Source organism: Colletotrichum orchidophilum, assembly GCF_001831195.1.
Source record: "Colletotrichum orchidophilum strain IMI 309357 chromosome Unknown Scaffold_114.1, whole genome shotgun sequence".
Classification (NCBI taxonomy): domain Eukaryota; kingdom Fungi; phylum Ascomycota; class Sordariomycetes; order Glomerellales; family Glomerellaceae; genus Colletotrichum; species Colletotrichum orchidophilum.
Genome location: NW_019173070.1, coordinates 23,567 through 43,901, shown reverse-complemented (window position 1 = coordinate 43,901; position 20,335 = coordinate 23,567). Strand labels below are relative to the sequence as shown.

At 53.0% G+C, this 20,335-nt stretch overlaps 3 protein-coding genes across 3 annotated transcripts; all 3 read right to left on the bottom strand.

Annotated features, from left to right (window-relative positions):
- Window positions 1-987: 987 nt before the first annotated feature.
- On the bottom strand, window positions 988-6,442 carry CORC01_10998 (actin-like protein 4; the record flags this gene model as incomplete). Its single annotated transcript, XM_022622625.1, has 7 exons — window positions 988-2,360; window positions 2,419-2,704; window positions 2,936-3,683; window positions 4,596-4,771; window positions 4,841-5,001; window positions 5,220-5,413; window positions 5,571-6,442. The coding sequence occupies 7 exons, from the start codon at window positions 6,440-6,442 to the stop codon at window positions 988-990; spliced, it is 3,810 nt and encodes a 1,269-aa protein (XP_022470845.1).
- A 1,251-nt stretch (window positions 6,443-7,693) lies between these two features.
- CORC01_10997 (glucose transporter rco-3) lies at window positions 7,694-9,626 on the bottom strand (the record flags this gene model as incomplete). Its single annotated transcript, XM_022622624.1, has 3 exons — window positions 7,694-9,026; window positions 9,092-9,361; window positions 9,511-9,626. The coding sequence occupies 3 exons, from the start codon at window positions 9,624-9,626 to the stop codon at window positions 7,694-7,696; spliced, it is 1,719 nt and encodes a 572-aa protein (XP_022470844.1).
- Window positions 9,627-17,404: 7,778 nt separating this feature from the next.
- Window positions 17,405-20,109, bottom strand: CORC01_10996 (uncharacterized protein; the record flags this gene model as incomplete). The annotated part of the gene is made up of 4 exons (XM_022622623.1): window positions 17,405-17,790; window positions 17,847-19,817; window positions 19,876-20,025; window positions 20,082-20,109. The coding sequence occupies 4 exons, from the start codon at window positions 20,107-20,109 to the stop codon at window positions 17,405-17,407; spliced, it is 2,535 nt and encodes an 844-aa protein (XP_022470843.1).
- Between the last annotated feature and the right edge of the window lie 226 nt (window positions 20,110-20,335).

Here is a 20,335-nt window from a genome sequence, read left to right as displayed (position 1 = left end):
GGTCACTTACACGGAAGCTACGTGGAAGGAAAGGGCAACTGTCGCCGCCCTCGGGCACCTTCCATCATGGCCTGCCTACCTTACCTTACCTTACCTACCTACCTCAGAGCCTTACCTAGGTAGGTACAGGCAAGAAATCTTGGAGCAAAAATGACCTACCTTAAGGTACCTTACCTAAGGTGCTATCCGGCCTACTTTTTTTAATGTACCTTACTGCAGCTTGCCTTTGGTCTTGAGCCAAAATCTCAAGGTCTACTGTGCGGCAAGAGTTTGTTCACCCGATATGACAAGTCGCTACACATTTGACGTTTCCTCAAGACATTCGTCTCCACCTCAATTGCTGTCTAACCGACTTCCCCAAACTCGCTCCTTCGCAAATTTGGCATTGCGCAGAGCTAAAAGGTATATTTTACCAAGGAGCAGGACAGAATAAGGTACCGCGTTAACTTTGCTTGTCCATTATCGACCCTAACCTTGCTTACGGGAGGCTTGGGCATCGACCCGCTCCCCTGTCTGGGGAGGCCCATCACCTTGCGAGACGCCGCCCTGTCAAGACCTTAAAGATCTGCCATGATCGCGACTACGCACCGTGGTCCTACCTGACTTAACTCATACATCCACAGCCGTCGCCCTTTCACCTCATTGCCGACACATCATTTCATTTACATATATATCTAGGCCGTAGTGTACTGGACTTGGTGTACCAAGACACAAGGAAATTAATATTCGTTTGATATTTTTGTGCAATTTTCACAATCTATCTAATCCCACCCAAGGGGCGATTGCATACGCGAACAGATGGAGTCCCTCCTAGACGGTTCTGATGCGTATGGCAGTCTTTGACGCCCACTATCTCCTCCCTCTGATAGTCAGAAAAAGCCTTTTGTGAAAACTCCGTACGCCTTTTCTTAGTAACGAGAACGATGACCCTCCCGCCATACTCCTGTTACCCTATCCTAACTTTGATTCCACAGCCAACGACGGCATTCACTTGCAGCGCTTCTCCACGATGCTTACACCGTTCTCCTCGTACTCCTTGCGCGAGATCCACATCTGGTGGAAGGTACCCAAGCTGGCCAGAATACTACCACCGATCCAGGCGCCAAAGCGACGCTCGCTGGAAAGACCGGCGGCGTGGATCTTAATCTTGAGGCCAGGGTACATGGCTGTAAGCTCGTTGTTCAGGCGGTCGTTGAAGCCGTTGAGCAAGCTGGTACTGCCAGTAACTACAATGTTGCCGAGAAGGTTGGGACGCAGGTCAACGTCGACAGCGTTCAGGGCGGCGCGAATCAGCTCTGGAATCGTCTGCGACTTGTTAAGTCGGAACTCCTCGCTAGTGGTCGGGAATGCGGCCGTCTCGTCCCACATTCCCTCGGAGACCTTGTACCGCTGCTCGCGCCACATCTGGTTTGCGCCGTTGGGGAACTCGAAGACGCGGCCGGGTTGCGTCTTGGCGAAGTCCTCGTTCTGCGGCATAGTGTACTTGCCGGGTCCACGCCAAGTCTCAACCACTGACTCCTTGAATTCCGTGAGGAGGCGGTCGTCCTCGTAGGCGCGGAACGAGTCGCTGATGGAGAAGTCGAACTTGCGTTCCTTGAACTGAGGAGGAGCACCTGCATCGACGGGAGTCTTACTCTCGACCATGAATGTAGGAACGGGCTCAATCTTGGGCTCTGAAGTCTCCCACAGGCTGCGAATCTGGGACGACAGCCACAGGCCGCCAACTGGGGACTTTTGGATCGATCGCTTCAGGACCATGCCGTCGTGAATGGCCGTAACCGAAGTGTTGGAGCCACCGACGTCAATGACCAGGGCACTCGCCTTGCCAGCGGCAAAAGCAGCCAGGACAGGCGTTCTGCTGAGCCAAAACGCAGGGCAGCCCCAGTTCTCCATGATTATCTCGATAGCCTTCTCTCTGGACTTTGAGGAGTTCCACGGTGCCTCGGTCATCAAGAGCGGGTTCTCCTGCAGGGCCTTCTCTTGCGACTCTACGTCCTCCATGGCGACATCAACGTCGCCGTTGGCCTCGCCTCCCTCGACTTCCTCCTTGGGGTCATCGTTGAGGCCGTTCTTGGATGGGTGAGTAGGGCGTCCGGGCTGAAGACGTGTGATGAGCATGTGCTCCCAGAGCTTGTTGGCGACATCCCAGTCCTCGACGACGCTGTCGCGCGTCATGTAGTTGCGGACCTCGAGGTCGGCCCGGGGGATCAGGCACTCGTCGCCGAAGACGGTTGTCGGGGTATCGGAGGTGCCAACGCGGCCGTAGAAGGACGGAAAGACGGACTTGGGGACATCCTCACCAGCGAAGCCGGCGCGTGTGCTGCAGTAACCTGGGTCGAGGACGAGAGCGGAGACCTCATCTGTTCGCGATGGTTAGATTAGGCCACGCGTTGAGTGAAGCGGGAACTGAGTCTTTACCTCCTCCGTAGATGTCGGTCGGCTGGACGGCCGATGACAGCGGTTGTTGCGACATGGCTGCAATTGATGATACGAAGCGACAGTCCACCGAGAAAATTGAGATGGCTCGAGGACGGCGTGGTGGGTTGTTGAGATGCTGCGCTCGATGGAAAGTCGCGTCTAGACAAAATTTGGCGCGGTGGTTGGAGGCAGGTGCAAGGCTGAGATTCCAGCCACACCCCACCGTGTCATAGCGCGACACACTGTACAAGCTCTCGGTGAGAGCTGCTGACCGAGACAGGGATGCCTGCCGCCAAAAGATTGAGTCGTCGCATCCCTCCATAAAGCTATCGAGGCTGATAATTGAAAGACGACGCATCAATGGAGGGATTTTGTCATTTAGATAAGTTTTCTTCAATTCCGATGCGACCAGCAACCTGGCGCACCACTGGGTATCTCATTGTTTGGATTCATTCGTTCCAAATCTACGTTACATAAGGTAAGGTAAGGTAGGCCTTGGTTTAAAGCTTCAAGTCACAATATACTCGTCTTCCGATTCGAAATCTCGGCCCTCTCCGTAGAGAACTTCACACGCGCCGGCCAACGGAATGTCCATCACAGCATCCGTCCCCTCGTTCCAAATATTCTTCCAATCGTATCCTCCCCCAGGTAACCTGTGATCCCTCTTGTTCCTCGACCTCTTCTTCGGGTCATCCCTTAGCCGTCCCTTGCTGTCAATGACCCCGATCTTCGAGGCATCGTCTACTACCGTCTCAATGGAGCTCAGTGGCAGCGTCAGAATCTCCGTGTTGTACGCCGCGAGCGCAATGTATATGTAGACCCCCAACATCGTGAGAAAAGCCGGGATCGCGAGCGACCACCAGCGGTTCGGATAGTAGTATATCCCCAGCGCGTGGAGGAAAGGCGACGGCAGGTAGGACCAGAGTAGGTATACGAGGAAGGTCAGCGTCGAGAAGAGGTACAGCACAAAGCCGTAGTATTCGTAGGTCGGCACCTGCGGCGACGCGCGCGGCACGGGCTCAAAGTCATCGTCCGAGGCGTCGGGGGTCGTCGGTCGCGAAGGGCGCAGGAGTGATGTCAATGAAGGTGAGGGTGGTAGAGGGGTCGGCGGGCGACCGTAGAAGGGGGGCGCAAAGTAGTTGTGATGCAGGGGTCGCGGGGGCAGTTCTTCGCCGTCGCTGGACTCGGAGGCGAAGGATTGGTTATCGAAGAGGACTTGGTCTTCTTCGTCTGAGGATAGAGACATTTTGAGCCGGAGGCCCGATCTGTCAGACCTCTGCTATCAGGGTTGCGACAGTGGAGTTGTGGTGTTGCAAGACGTAGGATTGTAGTTTCCCCAGGTTTGAAATCTAGAATTGGCCCCGTCGGTCCCGCCCCTGTCCAGAATGAACGGAGGAGTGGGGCCGCTGCGCGCTGAAGGTCCGCACCGATTAGGTAATTAATTTAAACCTCCATCATCTCAATCTGTGATATTTAAGGTAGGTTTTACTTCACGAACCTTCACTAGTCACGTTCCAATACGCAACAGATTTTTTGGTTAGAAGACTGCAGGGCCAAATATGCCACCAAGTTTCTCAAGCTCTCGAAAAGCTTATTTTGAGAAAATATGGCGCATCAAGGATCGTTCGTAAATCAAAGAGATCGTCATGGCGATAAGTGACCAACAGCAAGTCCACGAACATTTTTGCCGCACATGTACACCTTTATAGTCAGAACTTCGAGTTTGATTCATTGAGGTCACTTCAGTCTACTCTTCCCCCATACTGAGCTCTCAATATTCTGCGACCTCTAGAGACCAGCCCATCTCTCTCTCTCTCTCCAGAGCATCTCGCCCCAAACGAATTGCGCGAGACGCGACCCACCTCACCCGTGCTATGAGTTTCCGTATCATCTTCCCCCAAACGCTTGTTGGAACCAACCTGTCCTGATGAGTCAAACCAAGCCCAGCTAATAAGTTGCCCAGGAACCACCAAGCAAGAGAATATGAAACCAAAACTCATTACTTACCTCTCCTGTTCCCCGGCGTCTCAAGCCAAACCCGATTTTGCAATCCATGATGAACCCTCAACGCCTGAGCCCATGTCAACCCGAACCGAACGCTATTGTGCATGCTGCACGCCACGATCCCGCACGTTCGGCAACGAAAGTAGACAGCGTACGCCCTTGACCTGCAAAACGCGCATGCCGGCGGCTGGGCCCGGTTGTTCATGTCCTCCACCTCCCAGGATGTTGGCAACTGGTGGCTACACAAGGGATCCTCGGCGTGGATCTCAAACACGGGCCAGGCCCGCGGCGGTCGGCTCGCGGGGTCCGCGTCTGCTGGCGCGGCGGTCGGCTCGCCAGTATCGAGTCTCTGGCTGGACGATGACGGTCCTTCTCAGTAACATTCTCAACACCGGAGAAAGGAAGGTGTTTTACGTACCTCCGTGTTGGAACCATCCGGGTAGTACATGATGATGCTATACCTTCCCTGGCCCTGTCGAATACGAGCGGCTCGATCCATGTTCTGCATGTAGCGCTGTTCTATCAATGGGATCTCTTCCACGGGTTGAAAGCCTTGCATCTGCAGCGGTTGGACAAGTCCTACAGACTTCAAGTCAGTAACTGGCGGTCCTCAAATCCCGTTGACAATCACAGGCGCAAAGGCGGGCGGGAACTCAAGACGGCCGGCGTCGACTAGCTGTACTGGCGGAGGAGATGGCATCACCACACGCTGTATCACAGCTGAAGTTGCCCACTCCCCCTTTATATAAGTCCGGTAGATTCTTTTTCTTCCTTTGACTGGGCGAGGAGTCACTCACCTGCGGGTGTATTTGCTTGTGGAAAGGGTTGAGCTTGCGGCGGCAGCGTCGGCGGTTGCGGCCGTGGCAGCGGCGGCGGAGCAATGGCGTCCCTGAAGTACGCCTCTCGATGTTCTCCCGGATGTTGTCCCTGCTGATACCTTGTCTCCCGATCGCGCATGGGTATACGGGCCTCCCGCCCCATACCACCGCATCTTCGGGGGCAGCCGCCGTCGCGCCAAGGCCCGCCACACAAGAAACAAAACTGATGGGTGCATACGCACCTACAAGACCTCTGATCAGTCCATCCCATGCTTTCCTCACTCGATCTTCCTTTTTCAAACAAGGGATGCGGTTTGGCTCAAAACTCACGTTATATGGTAGCACCCAGCCGCAAGCTCGATAATACGATGACACCGCGGGCAAGGCGAGAGATTATTCTCATCCATGACATCCATCAGCATCTCGTCCTCGTCCTCGGTACTGCACGGCGTGCCCGGATGTACCGGACGCCTGCACCGCCGACACGTCCCCTGCCTGCACGCAAGACAATACAACGCATCGCCCGTGACGTGCCGCCCCTCGTTCGGTATGAAGGCCGCGCACGCCGGCTGCGCGCAATACACCCTCGCCTCCCCGGGTGTCTCCTCTTCGGCCCTGACCTGCCGGTACAGTCTCACTAGCCCGGGATGGTCCCGGCCCGCTGCCTGCTCGACGTTGTCCTGGTGCAGCGGTTCGCAGCAGCGCGGCGGCCAGCCTCCCGCCCGGAGACCTGCGCGGATACAGCGCCGGAGACACCGCGGGCACATCCAGCAGCTGCAGGGGAGGCGGTGTTTGGGTTGTCTGCCCGTGAAACAAACGACGCACTCTGGTCCGTTGTCTTCGTTGTTGTCTTCGGCATCTGAGGTTGCTGCGCTGTTGGTTCTTGTGTCGGCGAGGAGGCGGTTGCGCTCTTCCCAGTCAATGTGTCCTCCATCGCTCAGGGACCGTCTGCGGGAGCGAGAACGTGAAAGGGCACGAGAACGGCTACGACGGCGTTCACGGTTGTTGTTGCCGTCATCTGCTATGGTGCTCTGTCTCAGGGCAATAGCGAGCTGCTGGTCTAGGGTAGCCATCTCGAGCGCTAGTGTTGCTGCATGTTCAACCTCTCGGTCGGTGGCGAAGCGCACTGTGTTAAGATCGAGGAAACCATGTTGGATGATGAGGTTTGCGACGTCCTCGTCGAGGTGTTGAAAACGGTCCATCTTCTGGTTGGTCTAATTTCTTTCCTTTTCATGCTCTCATGGTGGTCAAGTGTTGGTGCCCTCTCCAGATGCATCAAATGTCGGGTTTGTCTCTCACTTTGCTATTGTGAGCAGTACATATCGTGATACAGCGGCAAGTTGCGCAGGGATGAAAACAAATTCAAAATATACCAAGACTGTTGTTTTTCCTAGCGTCACGGGGCAGACTAACAAATCAGTGAATCCGTTTCTCATGGCTGTGTGATTCAGTCACCGTTGAGAGCGCCGCAGAGGTTTCTTCCGTCCGAAGAACCAGAGCCAGATTCATTTTGTACGCAAGGTATAGACCAGCAGCATATGTATTCGCTGTGGAGCTACGTGAACCTTGCTCCATGCTTATTTCTAGAACCAAAGATGGGATCGGTGCCACAAAAGCATTTGGAAAATATGAGAAGACATACTGTTGTTGCTGCTCCTATCTGGGCAGGATGTATACCTTAATCTCAACTTGACTCCGCTGAGCGGGGTGATATAGAGCTTTACGGGCACGACTGAAGGCTCTGCACATCACTTTCCAATAGTCTATTTTCAACAATCATTCCCTGAAAACAGACTACATCAACCAGATCAGGAATGAAATCTTGATATCTTGTTCAGATGCGGATCGTAAATACGACGTACCAATTAGCGAGCTCTCGAATTCATGCTTTAGACTCATGGTCGAACCCCTTAGAGAATTTGGCTTTAGTTTCAATGAATATAGTTAGTCACGCATGTCATGGATGCCATGGAAAGCAAACAAGTGTCATTAGAACAGTTGTGGACTGATTTGACTCAAACTGATAAATGACAAAAGAGCTAACACACCCCTGCCTCTCTTCTAGGCCGGATGAAACCGGACTGTTTCCCACCGCCTCCTCATAAAAGGATGTTATGCCCAAAGAGGTGGGTTTGATAGATCATCGGCTCCCTCACGCCATAAAAGCTGACTCCTTCATCAAACCATGATGGTATATTGTCGTCGACATTGACCGTGACATCTTTACTTGCTTTGTCCAAACAAACGCTGCGATATAGTGGCAAACCCGATTTCCGCCAGAATGAACCCCCAGAACCAACCGCCCATCGGTGGCCATGGCCAGTGAAACCCCCTGAACTCCGAAAATTGTTTAACTCCGACGCTGCTATCCGGGATATGATTTGAAATGACAAGGAAAGAAATAGAGTAGTAATAGTAACATCAGATATAAAGTAGACGATGGGTATCAATGATCAATAGCTGAAGTCCACATTGCCCATCTGGGATAACATCTTCGCTTCCGCTGACGTCGAGCTCGCAGTCGCGCCGGTGTTTGTTGATGTTGCCGAGTTTGAGTTTGTTTGTGAGGTTTGCGTAGTTTGTGTGGTTGAATTGGTCTGTGTTTGCTGCAATTCGTGTTCCGGAGGGGGCTGGCCACTTGGTGACCACCCTTCGTCCAGAATTTGTTGGAAGCTCCAGCTTGGTTCGAACCTGGTGCTGTTCCAGGCATAGTCAACACGTTCGTACATCTCGTCAATCTGTTCGAGACTAATCTTGCTGGTCTCAAAGACCATGCACCACACAAACAGGACCGCCAGAATACAGAAGGCACCCCACAGAAAGAAGATCTTAGGACCGATGTCCGCGTAGCCCGGCCCTTGGCCAACCATAAACGGAGTACCGTATGCAATGCCGAAATTCAGGAGCCAGTTGGAAGCGGTCGAGATCGAGGCAGCCTTTGCACGGATCTTTAAGGGGTAAATCTCGGAGGTGATAACCCAACATACAGGGCCCCAGGATGCTGCGAAGAAGAAGATGTTGATGGCGCAGAAGACGATCAGGATGGTCTGTGCGGCCTGTTGTAGGTTCTCACCGGCGGCCGTAGAGAAGGAGGCGATGAGAAGTTGGCAGACAGCCATGCCAATGGCGCCGACCATCAGCAGCTTGCGACGGCCCCAGGATTCGATAACCAAGAGGCCCGGAACTGTTCCCACAACGTTGATGATGTTGATGATGAGAGCTTTCACGTAGGGATTCTCGACCTTGGCTCCATCGAAGAAGGATGTGCTATAATACATGATGAAGTTGATACCCGTGAGTTGTTGCAGCATTTGAAGGCAACATCCAGTGAGAGTTCTTCGACCAAGGTGAGGGGACCCATAAAAGATTTCCTTGTAGGAGTCTGGGCCCAGTGTCAGTTCGTATTCGTGGTTCGCCACAATTTCCTGGAGCTCGTCGAGCAGGGCTGGATGGGTAATATCGAGGCGGCGGAGGCGACTAAGTGATAGACCGGCGGCTTCTGGCTTGCCCTTCTTGACAAGAAAGCGTGGTGTTTCGGGGAGGACAAGGAGGCCGAGGGTCAAGACGACGGCCCACACAAGTTGTAGACCAAGCGGGATGCGGTACGCGGCGCCCGAATCAAGCCTTGACGTCAAGATGTTGACAAAGGATGCGGATAACAGACCGATGGTGATGGAAAGTTGATAGGCGCAGACGAGGGTACCTCGAATCCACTTCGGAGCCATTTCAGACTGATAAACTGGTACGAGCACGGAGATAGATCCGACGCCGACACCAGCAAAAAACCTGCATGTTTTGTCAGCGACGCGTTGCGCCATGAGCCAACATAATCCCTCTTTCATCCGGCATACCTTCCGACCAGAAGCATTGGAATGTCGTGCGCGCAGACTTGGAAAATGCCTCCAAAGCTGAAGACGCCAGCGGATAAGATGAGCGAAATGCGACGGCCCCAACTATCGCCGATGGGTGCGGCGAGAAGGGCACCAAGGACAGTGCCGGCACTCAGGATTGCGACGATGATGGAGGATTCGGCGGGTGAAATAGCGGGCTTCATATTTTCGAGGTAACCGGTCGAGAAGTCTCGTCGAAAGGCCGTCATAGAGATGATACCGTTAATCGTTCTGCAGTCCGTCACAAATCAGCCTCCAAGTTCCCAGAGAATCCCCCACGAGCAAGAGTATGAGCACGAGCGCCATCGCGTTCTTTTTCTCTCTTGCTCTTTGTCGTTGAATTGAGGGTGCTACTCGATCGTGTGCGGCGTAGTGCTTACCCAGTGTCGTAGCCAAAGAGCAATCCGCCCGAGGCGACGAACAGGCCGACCATGATGGCCGGGGCCGACGAGCCGGCGACATTGTCGGGCTTCTGCCAGCCCATGGCTATCGCCATGGTGAACGGGGGTTCGGCGACAGCAATCCAGAATTGGACCGTGGTACTATGCGAGGGCGAAACTCTCAAACGTCGTCGAGAATCGAGGTGGAAATGGGCCGGCGACCATTTGAGTGAAGTGACGAGCAGCGGGCGAGTGAAGAGTGGTGAATCGACGAAGTGTGGGTAACGATGGATGGATAGGATGAAATGGGACAGGACAGGCAGACGGGTGTGGAGCAGGAAACAGGGAGACAGGTGAGGCAAGAAGGTCGGGCAGTCGGGTCCCGGGTACTCTAGTCAGTCCAGTTCGGAAGAAGGCCACAAGCCACCACAGTGGGAGACGGGGGGAGGCAGAGAGAGGGAGGAAGCAGCCTGAGCCAGAAGGGGCACAGAGAACACTGTGAACAGCGCGAGTCTGGGGTGTGTGGAACTTTGGGGGGAATGAGCCAGTCAGAGAGACGGAGGGGAAGGAGAAATATGGAGACGGAGGGCGGGTGAGAAAAGCAACAGCAGTCAGGGCAACGGGGGCAGGCAAGGCAGGCACGGAGGATGGAGACACTCACCACTGGACAGAAGGCTTCCGTCCTCCTACCACTTCAGCTTTTGTGCCCACCCTCAGCATCAACCCAGAAGAAGCAAAGCAGAAAAGGCAGCCGGCATCAGCGCAGCAGCGCAGCGAAGCCCCAAGTTGTCGTGAGCACACGGGGACGCGGCGACGAAGAATTCAAGTTGCGAGGGACAAACGGCTGCACAGATTCAGATTGACCACTGTGAGGCATCGACACAACGTGACAACCAACATTGAATCCTGCTGCATCCACCTCTTGCTGAAGGGACAAGGGAAGTACGGGAGGACGAGGGACCGTGGCACCGTGGATCATCAGCCCAAGTTTTGGAGGGGCCCTCGTCTATGGCTGGGTAGCGACTCTTGGGACTTGGTGAGAGTGCCTGTCTTGTCCCCTCTGGCTCCTCACGCTCCTCGACTCCTCTGGTCTTGTGCTGGGTTTTGCTTCTTCTGTGAGGCCCCAGCCAGGTGGCTGCGCCTTTAATTGGTTCTATTCAGACTGAGCGGTGAATCCGGCCGTGCTCATCTCGCCGGTCACACTGCACTTCATATGGGCTATACCGGATCCGGCCGTAGCGTCTATACTCTCGTTCCCCTTGGCGCCAAAAAGTAAAAGGCGGGAAGGATTCTGAAATTGAACGGGGTATCGTACGAATACTTTGTAGTGAATACCGTACTGTATACGAGACATTTCTGCACCTAAGGTAGCTATCCGTACCTTGCCCTAGACTTGTCGAGTCCTGACAGTACAGCCTCTTGGGCCTCCCTCCGTCGCTTGGAGAGGTAGCTGAGGTAGCTAATTTACGGATCAGGTAATTGAGAGTAATGAGGACCTCTCACCAACTGGTAACCCGCTGGTAGCCAACTTGCTTATACATGCCATGCTTTGGCGCCAGGTCGCCCCTTATTTGCGGGCGATGTTGATAGAAATCCAAATGCCAGTCACGTCTACCTAGGCTACAGGATGAAGTTCTTTCTCAGCACGGCTGGTTGCGTATACACATTCATACAAGCATACACTCCTGGAAACCTGCCAGAAAAGTCAGGTCAAGTCAAACTTTGCCCGCCAGGAAGCCGGGTTGTCCAATGGAAGCTCTAGTCGAATGTCTGACCATCGTCTCTTTTTCCCTTGGCTTCCCTGTAATTGGAGAAACTCACTTCCAACAGCCAGGGACAACAGGATGACGCACAGACGTTGAACATCTCTAGGGCTGCGCGTACAGTTCGAACATGCAGAAGTCAGTGTCAGTGGAGGGTTGGTTGTCTGGTCTGATGTTACTGATTCCAGGGGTGTCCCGAGCGAAGGGAACCCAGCAAAGTCTGTCGACAGTCTACCTACTTGCGGGTACCGTATAGGCTTATACAACTTTAAGCTGATGAAATGCCCCTCGATGAGGTACGGATACAAGCGATACGGGACCATGAGTATGTAGCTGTGCGATTTTTCAGACGCCCCCTTCCTCCCTCATTATTAGCGTACTTCCCCTCCTCGTCCCCGGGATCGGAGTCTCGGTCCAAGTTTCTCACTGGCAGACAAAGGCGACTCTGCATTAGCGAGCATCAGACTAGCCCAGCACGTGCCCAGCTAGGCAGGCAACCTGTAGGCGACGTACTGACGGACTGGGCGTCTTCCGGTATCCCACATTATGGCTTCCTGCTCCAGCTTCGGTCTTATGCTGTATCTTGCAGGCCGCACATGCATCCAGCCTACATTGCCTTGACTCAGCATCACCTGCATGTTGGACGCTGTCTTGTCCGCCTTTGACTACCTTTGGGCACGTAGGCTGTTGTTCTGTTGTACCACGCATGGTAGGCTTAGGCACTCGTACATCGTCCCAACTCCAGTTGGGTGCGAGCAACAGTGATATATGACTGACCGCTTGGAGGCTTCCCTCCTGGTCTAGTTCGCGGCCGTCACTTCTATGGAGGACGGCACAACTCCAATACTGGCAAGCGCAGTCATCGCGCTCTCACTGTGCTCTCATACCTGCATCTCCAACACTTCTCTCTCTTGATCTCCGACGCAGTGGCTTGCCTTGGCTTTTCAGCTATGTGATGGTCCCACGAGTGCGTGCTGCTTGCTACCTTACACCTGTGCAAGCTCTGGGAAGGGGCTCAGTTCGATGCCGCGGCGCCAATCTCCTCCCAGCTGGTGTTTGACAAGGCGAATGGTGTTCAGAAACGGTGTTGTGTATCTGTCATGCCCTCGTGCTGTTATATGGTACAGATGAGCAATCGTCGTGACTTAGGTACAAAGATAGAGGTAAGGATGACGACAACGAAAACGCAAGGCGTCCAGCAAAGCCGTTCAGCAAAGCCGTTCAGCACACTTTAGAACCCTTTGGCTGCCGGCGGCGGTCGCTACATGACTCCGAGCCTTGTCCTCGTCAGGTATCGCGTGCCTAGTATGTAGACTCCAGATGTGTGTGTGTGTGGAATGGAAAGGGCCGTTGGTGTCGGCACACAGTGTTAGCTTAATCCGGGGTCATATCACCATCGAAAAAGTCGATTGTACACACTGTGAGAGTTGGCCGCTTATCAATCAAATCACCAGCCTAACCTCGCGGGGTTTCTGATAAGGCACAGTGTGATTTCTCCGCAGGCACCCGGCAAAAGCCGGGCAGGGGTGACGGACAAGGAATAGAAGATCACCTCAGTTCGCGCAGGCCAATTGCGGGGAAACTCCGCAAAGTCTGACAAGAGCAGGTACGTACGTGCCTTGCCGCGGGTGGGGTCTTGACTCGCACCGACCAGCAGACTCCTTTCCTACCAGGCACTAGCGCTAGTCAACTTTCACTCGAACATTTACCGCGATTCCTCATCACCCAGTCTCAGATACAATTTACGGCCACAAGCCCAGGCAAACACCCCAAAGAGCTAGTCGACTTCGTTTGCAATGTACGCTGCTTCCAGCCGCGGCCAGCTCCAGTCTTTAAACTTTGTCCACTCAGAGACCCGCCCTCCACGAACCTCGGACAAGGACGACGACGCCCTCGCAACCTCACCCCATGACCATGCCGGCGTGCGGCATAGCTCTCTCCGCACCTGCACCACTACCTCATCACCGGTTTGTGATGAGCTCGAGTTCATGATGCTTCAGTGCCTGTCTTGTCTTGGCTGGATGGGCGCGCGAGGTCGGCCATGGATTATACTGGCAATATGCCTTCTTTCCCAGCTATATCCCCTGTGCCAGACGCAAACCACCCCGAACCATGGACAGGGGAGACCTCACTGACAACTGAGATGAGCGTTTTGAAACCAATTTATCACAAAATTCATAGCACTAGTACGTGTTTGGACACTGAAGGGCTGGGCTTGCCAGCAATAAACGGCAGACAACTACCAAGCGACAGCGCCTACCGAGCTTCGGAGCTCCATAAGCTTCCGCTACCCGTGTCTAGACAGCTCGAAACCCGGCGCTGCATGGCTGTCTCTTCAGCTCAAAATCCACCAATGCTGATAAGGCAGCTTCAGATTTCGATGGCAAGCTGTCCAAGGAGCAATGAGAGTCGACTTTTCCTGGTGGGAATGAAACAACTATCAAGGCATGAGACATGAGCATGCTGTCTCATCTGCACCAGCAAGCCACAAGCACCTTCTCAGCAATCTTACATGCAGATGCATGCGAATCAGCTCCGGCCTGCCTACACGAGGCAAAGGCCCGCACGGCTCATGGGACCCAGTTCCGCCCTACGAGATATCGCCCCAGCGCACTGACAGGCTTCAAGAGAGAAAGAGAGGGTGAAAACGGTCCGAACTCGACCTTCTGGAATATTCCCGGAGCATTGCAACAGATACCCACACATCGACGATGAAATGTGCTTCAGAGATCTAGAAAATTCTGGAAATGCTGACGAGTGCTGCCCATACCCTCGCGCTGTTTTTCATAATTGATAAGCCTTGGTATGGGACGTCTCATAGCAGCACGTTCCCACTACCTGGAAAAAGCCACTTATACCACTAGACGCCGAGGTGCTGGTCTGGAATCCTTTCCAAATTGCATTCGAGCAATCCTGTCTATGCCTAGTTCTAGGGTCGAGCACCTCCTCCTACACCTGATGCTGCAATCTGAAATCTTCGACGAGCCCCTATGGTACACGAATCGAGCAGCCTGGACGGCAATCAGAGTCCCAGGCTTGCTCCTGGGTATGTGACATTATGGCTTGTATCTGAGTGAAACATGCACAGTCTGCACAGTACAAAATGTATGGTCTTCTGGCCCCTTTCTCATCTCCTCTGATAAGATGGAACAGTACATGGCAAGCCTTGACGTTCACAGGTGGCGCTGTCAATATCTGTCTGACGTTTGTCCCAAGTCTCACAGGAACGGCACAGGCTGTGGCAGGCAAGGGTGAATAGGATGTTCAGTATTGGTGGCATGGAGGCTGTCTCGATCCATCCTCTAAGCCCCGACGATTGCAAATACTCGGCTTACTGTCAGCTGCAAGCTCATCTGCAAGTCCATACGGGCGAGCCTTGCAAGGCAGCAACCTATGCGATCTCGCATCAGCCTATCACTTCTCACCAAAAGCATCGTATGGGGCACTCTCCCGACCAATGCATGCTTGTTTGCTACAATACCAATGGGTCAGTGTGTAATGTAGAGTCGGAGGAAGAGTCACTAAAGTAGGATGTAGAGAGAGACTACTTTTTTTTAGCCACTCGCCAGGGCCAGCATCTGGTAGCTCCTCGTCGGCAGGGACAACATCTCACAGAGAGAAGAAACATAATGCAAACACTGACCAGTATCCGTAGTTAGAATGGGCATTGGTAATAATATCGGTGGAGAACCAGGCGGGTACAATTTGACAGGTGATTCCCTCCTATTACGCCTTGGGTGTGGGTTGGCGATGATCTGCTCCTCCGGATCGACTTGCAGTGATCAACGGCAGTGCGGCACCGGCTCGGGTACCGCCGTGCCCGGGGAAAATCCCAACCACCAGGCGAGTCTCGAGCTCTCTATCCCTACTATGTCTTTCTCGTTGTGCACACAAGTGTAACTCCGTCTCAGGTCAGGATACTGCAGCAGTATCACACCTTAGCTGCCCAAGATCTTGTCCGGTCGTGGAGGAGTTCATTGGAAGGTATGGTCGCGAGGGGGGCTCATCTCGTCACCCAAACTGATACAAACTACCTAAACGCCACTTGTCTCCCGGAGAATCTGAAAATGGGTCTCGTCAATCTACTGTCGACTGTTGATGACGGTGTAGGAGGCGGTTTGCCGCCGGCTTTCTGATAGGAGTGCTCATAAACGGTTCCATGATTTTGCAAAGGTATATCTAATCCGGCTTGCATGCTCTCGCATCATCATATGCCCGCGTCTTCAGTTCTATAATGATCAAATGCTTCGTCTTCCTTCTCATGCTCCCACAGAGCGCTACAAATGCATACATGCCGACCACCACGGAGGGCTGTGCTGAGTACATATGTTCGCTCGAATAACCAACTTGGAGCTTCAAAATGGGTTGGAAAGCCGGTGTGAACGACCATCTATTATCCTTCCTTCAACCTTCTGTGCTTGATTTTTCAGTGAGATAAATAAGCGTGTCGCATGTTCTTCCATTTCTTACTACCATCGTTGCCGCTCCGGCATCTGGTATCATGGAGCAAGCAGTCGCTCACAAACGTAGCTCCTCACTCTGTTATTGAGCGCTCATTGAATGACTTTTGTTGCTGATGAGAGGGATCGGTCAGACAAACCGCAATCGTGTCATGGAGGTTATGACCTCGTACTAACACCTGATTCTCTAGTGGAGATTATGCGCCATTGCTCGTTCGGATCGAATTCAGAATCTTGCCGAATCCTCTGCAGGGCTCGAGGAAAATCAGGCACATTCACCTCCTGCTGGCAGGCTGTCGCCATGAATCTTGCATTTTCCACCTCAACCCCATCGTCAAGAGGCCCCACGTCTCTGCCACTGGGTGTGTTGATTCTGGAATACGCTGCGGCTTGCTTGGAGATGTGTCCGAAGACCACCCGACGCGCACTTACTTATTCGAGTCTCACTCCTGAGACGAGAAAAGCTGGTTGATGCTCAAAGAGTACGAGTATAGCCCAGAAGATACTCATTCCAGCTTCATAAATGCATGCTCTAAAGTTGAAAGCACCTGACAGAGGCCCAGTGGTCCTGACGCTGAGGGAAGAGAGGAATTGATACATGATGACCACGTATGGTACAGGCGACAAATCCGGGGAAGAGATAACGAACTATATTCATGTACGGAATTCATTCCCCAAGGAGAAAGAGGCACGAGGCAGCAAGTGAGTGGTATGGTTGTTAGAACGTAGATTTACATCCCAGGTCCCCTTGCAATTGACACACAGTATCCGTAGACGGTATAAAATATATTTCAATATTGTAGAACAGAGACTGGAAGTGATTCCAATACCATGAGGGTTTGTCTTGACAACGTGACTCGTAGACCATTGTATATCAAGACTACTCATGACCCAAACTACCCACGACCCAAACTACCCATACCCAAATGACGCCATAACCCAAGTTAAATTCCCATTGCTCATAATGCCCACACACAAACGAATGAATGCGGTACTCTCGAATAGGGCATCAGGTATGGTACTCTGTGCCGAGAGAGCCATTCTAACGAGCAATCTGGAAGAACTGAGAGGAGAAGGACATTTTGTACCGCATCCTTGATAAGCACGCTTCTGTCAAATTAAAACACATTTAGCACCGTCTTTCGTGGGACATGTACGTGCCCTCTTCTAAGTCTTTGGACGTACCAAGAAAGCAAATGCTGTCCATACAGTCAAGAGACAGTAAAGTGCGTTTTAATGAAAGCGTAAATGCTTTCGAACAAGATTTGTGACACGGGCGTTTGCTATAAGCATCTTTCTCTTTAATCAAATACACGTGTCTTCCCCTAGGTAGGTAGGTGGCCCTAGACATGTCAAAAACTCACAATTGATGAAAGACAGAGAAGTGGCTTTGCGAGTAGGCTTTGCGAGTAGGCTTTCCTTCATATGTGCATTTGTTGTCTTATACGAGTCGATGAAGAAGAAAAACACCAAAGCCAGGAGGCACATGAAAGTAGCAAATAACTTCATGAATTGTAACGAGTCTCGAGGTAACATGTCCTATTCCCTGGACTTTCCCAAACGCCGGCGCTGAATATGCTTAATCGTCCTCCCCAACCAACTCGTGCATCCCATCTGGCACCCATCTCCAACAGTTACTCTTCATCCGTATTCATACAATCAAAAATACGTTCAGTGTCCAATACCTCCAGCCACCCAGTTGTTCCAGTCCGGGTTGCCCGGTGGAGGGAAGAGGCCCTGATCTTGCTGTTGTGCCGCGGCAGGTTGGCCCTGTTGACCTTGTTGCCCCTGCTGTTGGCGTCTCTGCGCCTCCTCCTCCCTTCGATGCTGCTGCTGCCTCTGCTGCCTGTAGTAGAGAAGAAGCACCAGAGACAGAGCAAGGAAGACGATGATGAGGCTCTCAGCGATGCCGTCGTCTTCAAGTGGAATGCCGTCTGCGCCTGTACCGCCGATCGTGTCATCAAAGATGTCTTCGTAGTACGGGTCATCATAGAACAGCTGGTCATCCTGCAGGAAGTTGGCAATCCACTCGCCAAGTGACCAGTCCTTCTTGGGCTCTGTTGTTTGGTAAGCATTCTGTATGAATTGCAGTCTATACGTGATGGTTACTTACTGGGATCGTCTTGGATTGAGTGAATCGGGCCGTGAGTGAACGTGTTCCATGCGCTTCGGACGCGCAGCTTTAGTAAGCTCAAGGTGACGGGAAGATAAGCCTCCTCGTTGACATCGAGTGCTTGATCGTAGTATCTCTTAGCCAGATGGAAGTCTTGGGTCAGACCAATGCCATTTTCGTGCATCCAACCAAGGTTCCAAAGGGCCTGGGCACTCTGCGAGTAATCCGAAGCGCCAGTATAACACTGAACAGCCTTATTCACATCCGGTTCAGAACCGATACCATGGTAGTAGTAGTCGCCCATCTTGACCTGCGAGTCCACGTTCGATTGCCTGGATGACCTCGTCCAGTACATTAGGGCAAGTCTAGGGTTGTTTAGTAGGTTAGGGCGAGTGTGTTGTTGGAGGCCGAACCACTCGGGAAGCGGCAGCCAGTCAGGCAGTGGAAGTCTCGACTGGACAGGGTCAAGAATAAAAGCGACGTTGTTTTGCGCGCGCTCGTAACCTTGCTCTGCTGCCATGACGTATTCCAAGAAAGCAAGCTCCTCGTCACCGTAGTAATAGGCCTGGTTCGCCTCAGCCCATGAGGAAACGAGCGGCTCGGCCTTTTCGGCAACGTTCTTGTAGTATCCCAATGCAATCTGGCACGTCTTGTCGCGGCCCACACCATTGTAAACCATCTCAGCGAGATAGTAGTGGGCCTCGATCTGGCCGTATCTAGCGGCAAGTTCGAAGTAGTTATTTGCAATGCGGACATCCTCTGCTCCGCCCTGGTCCAGGTAGAGCACGCCCAATTCGATCTGAGATGGAGCAAAATCCTGCTCCGCTGCTGCCTTGAAAAGGTCGGTGGCCATGGCAACATTCTTTGGCGTCCCGTACCCGTGAAGCATCATGAGACCAAGCCCATACTGGGACTGAGCATCGCCGTGAGAAATGCCGCGCTCGAACCATCTCTTAGCTTGATCAAAGCTCTGATCAACACCATCGCCACGGAGGTACATGCGGCCGATGAAACCAGCCGCCTTGCTCGCCGTCTTTTCGATACCCTGCTTGTGGTTTTCGATGATACGACCATCCTTGCGCCAGTACCGTTTCGCCACAGTAAAGAAGTATTTGCGAGCGAGATCCAAATCTCGGTCCAGACCTCTCTGGCCCTCGTAATAGATCCGTCCTAGATTGTAAGATGCCTTGGCGTCGCCCTTTTGCGACATGAGATCAAGATACTCGATTACATCGTCGATGGCGGCATTGGCGTCGGAATTGGGGCTCACTTTGATAGCGTTCATACCGGCACTCGAAGCGCTAGCACCCTCACCGTAGACTCCGCCGAGCTCATCAGCGATGCGGTACGACTCGACCACCCAAGCCATGCCGCTGGGTGGGCCCGAACGATACCAGTCCATTGCCTTGTCCGCCACTCTCTTGTAGTACTTGCTCGCAGCTTCGCAGTTCTTCGGCGTTGCAATGCCACTATGGTGACGGTAGCCGACAGCCATTTCCGCGCGCGTATCGCCTTGAATCGCTGCGAAAGTGTAGTAGAGTAGTGCCTTTGCCTGATCGGGTGCAACGACATGGCCAATTCCAGTCGCATAGTAAAGACCAATCATGTACTGTGCGGTGCGGTTTCCGTAGAGCGTCGCGAGGGTGTGATAGTGATCGAAGGCGACCTTGAGGTCTCTCGGGTAGGTGTAGTTGCCGTAGAAGTTCATCTCGGCCAGGAGGTAGAGGGCATCCGTGTTGTTTTGTAAAGCAGACTGCTCTAACAGCTTCACGGCCTCCAACAGTGGACCGGTGACCTTGGTCTCTTGTGTCGGATGGCTGCCGGGGACAGGCGCAGCCTTCAGGCTGGGCACGAATTTGAGGGCATATCGGAGCACGGTCCAAACGACTGTGTAGCGGCGTTCACGTCTGGGGTAGGTTCGAGGTGGGAGCTTGACCAGCTGTTCAATGGCGAGTTCGACCAAGTCCGCTCCTACATGAAATCAGTTCAGTTGATCATATCCCCCTACCATCGCGAATAATGTACATACCGGGCTGCCTCGGAGGTGGGGTGTGATATTCTGGGAGAACATCCGTTTGTATTTTCGCATGCTTTCCTTCGTCGCTGCCGTGACTCTTTTCGTATTCGTTCAAGACCTTTTGCTCGTCGACGCAGAACACAGCTACTGCCTGCAAAAGCACTACAGAATATGTCAGCTTCCGGTTAGCTGTGTAAACGGCGGGATTGTCCACTTACGGGCTGGCCAAAGCAGCGAACGCCTCATATTGAACGGTAGTTATGTTCCAAATTCGAGCGCAAAGTTCCGCGACATGTTATATTTCGCAGATTTGCGTTGGCGGGCGGATGTTGGCTGGTGGTTCTAGCAGTTGCGCAGCTCGTTGCTTTCAGAACAGCTGTCCTGGCTTTAGGTCCACGTAAATAGAATTGGGAGCTCTAAGGGAACAGGGATAGTCCACTACATGAGACATGATTGGTCACCAACTTGGCAG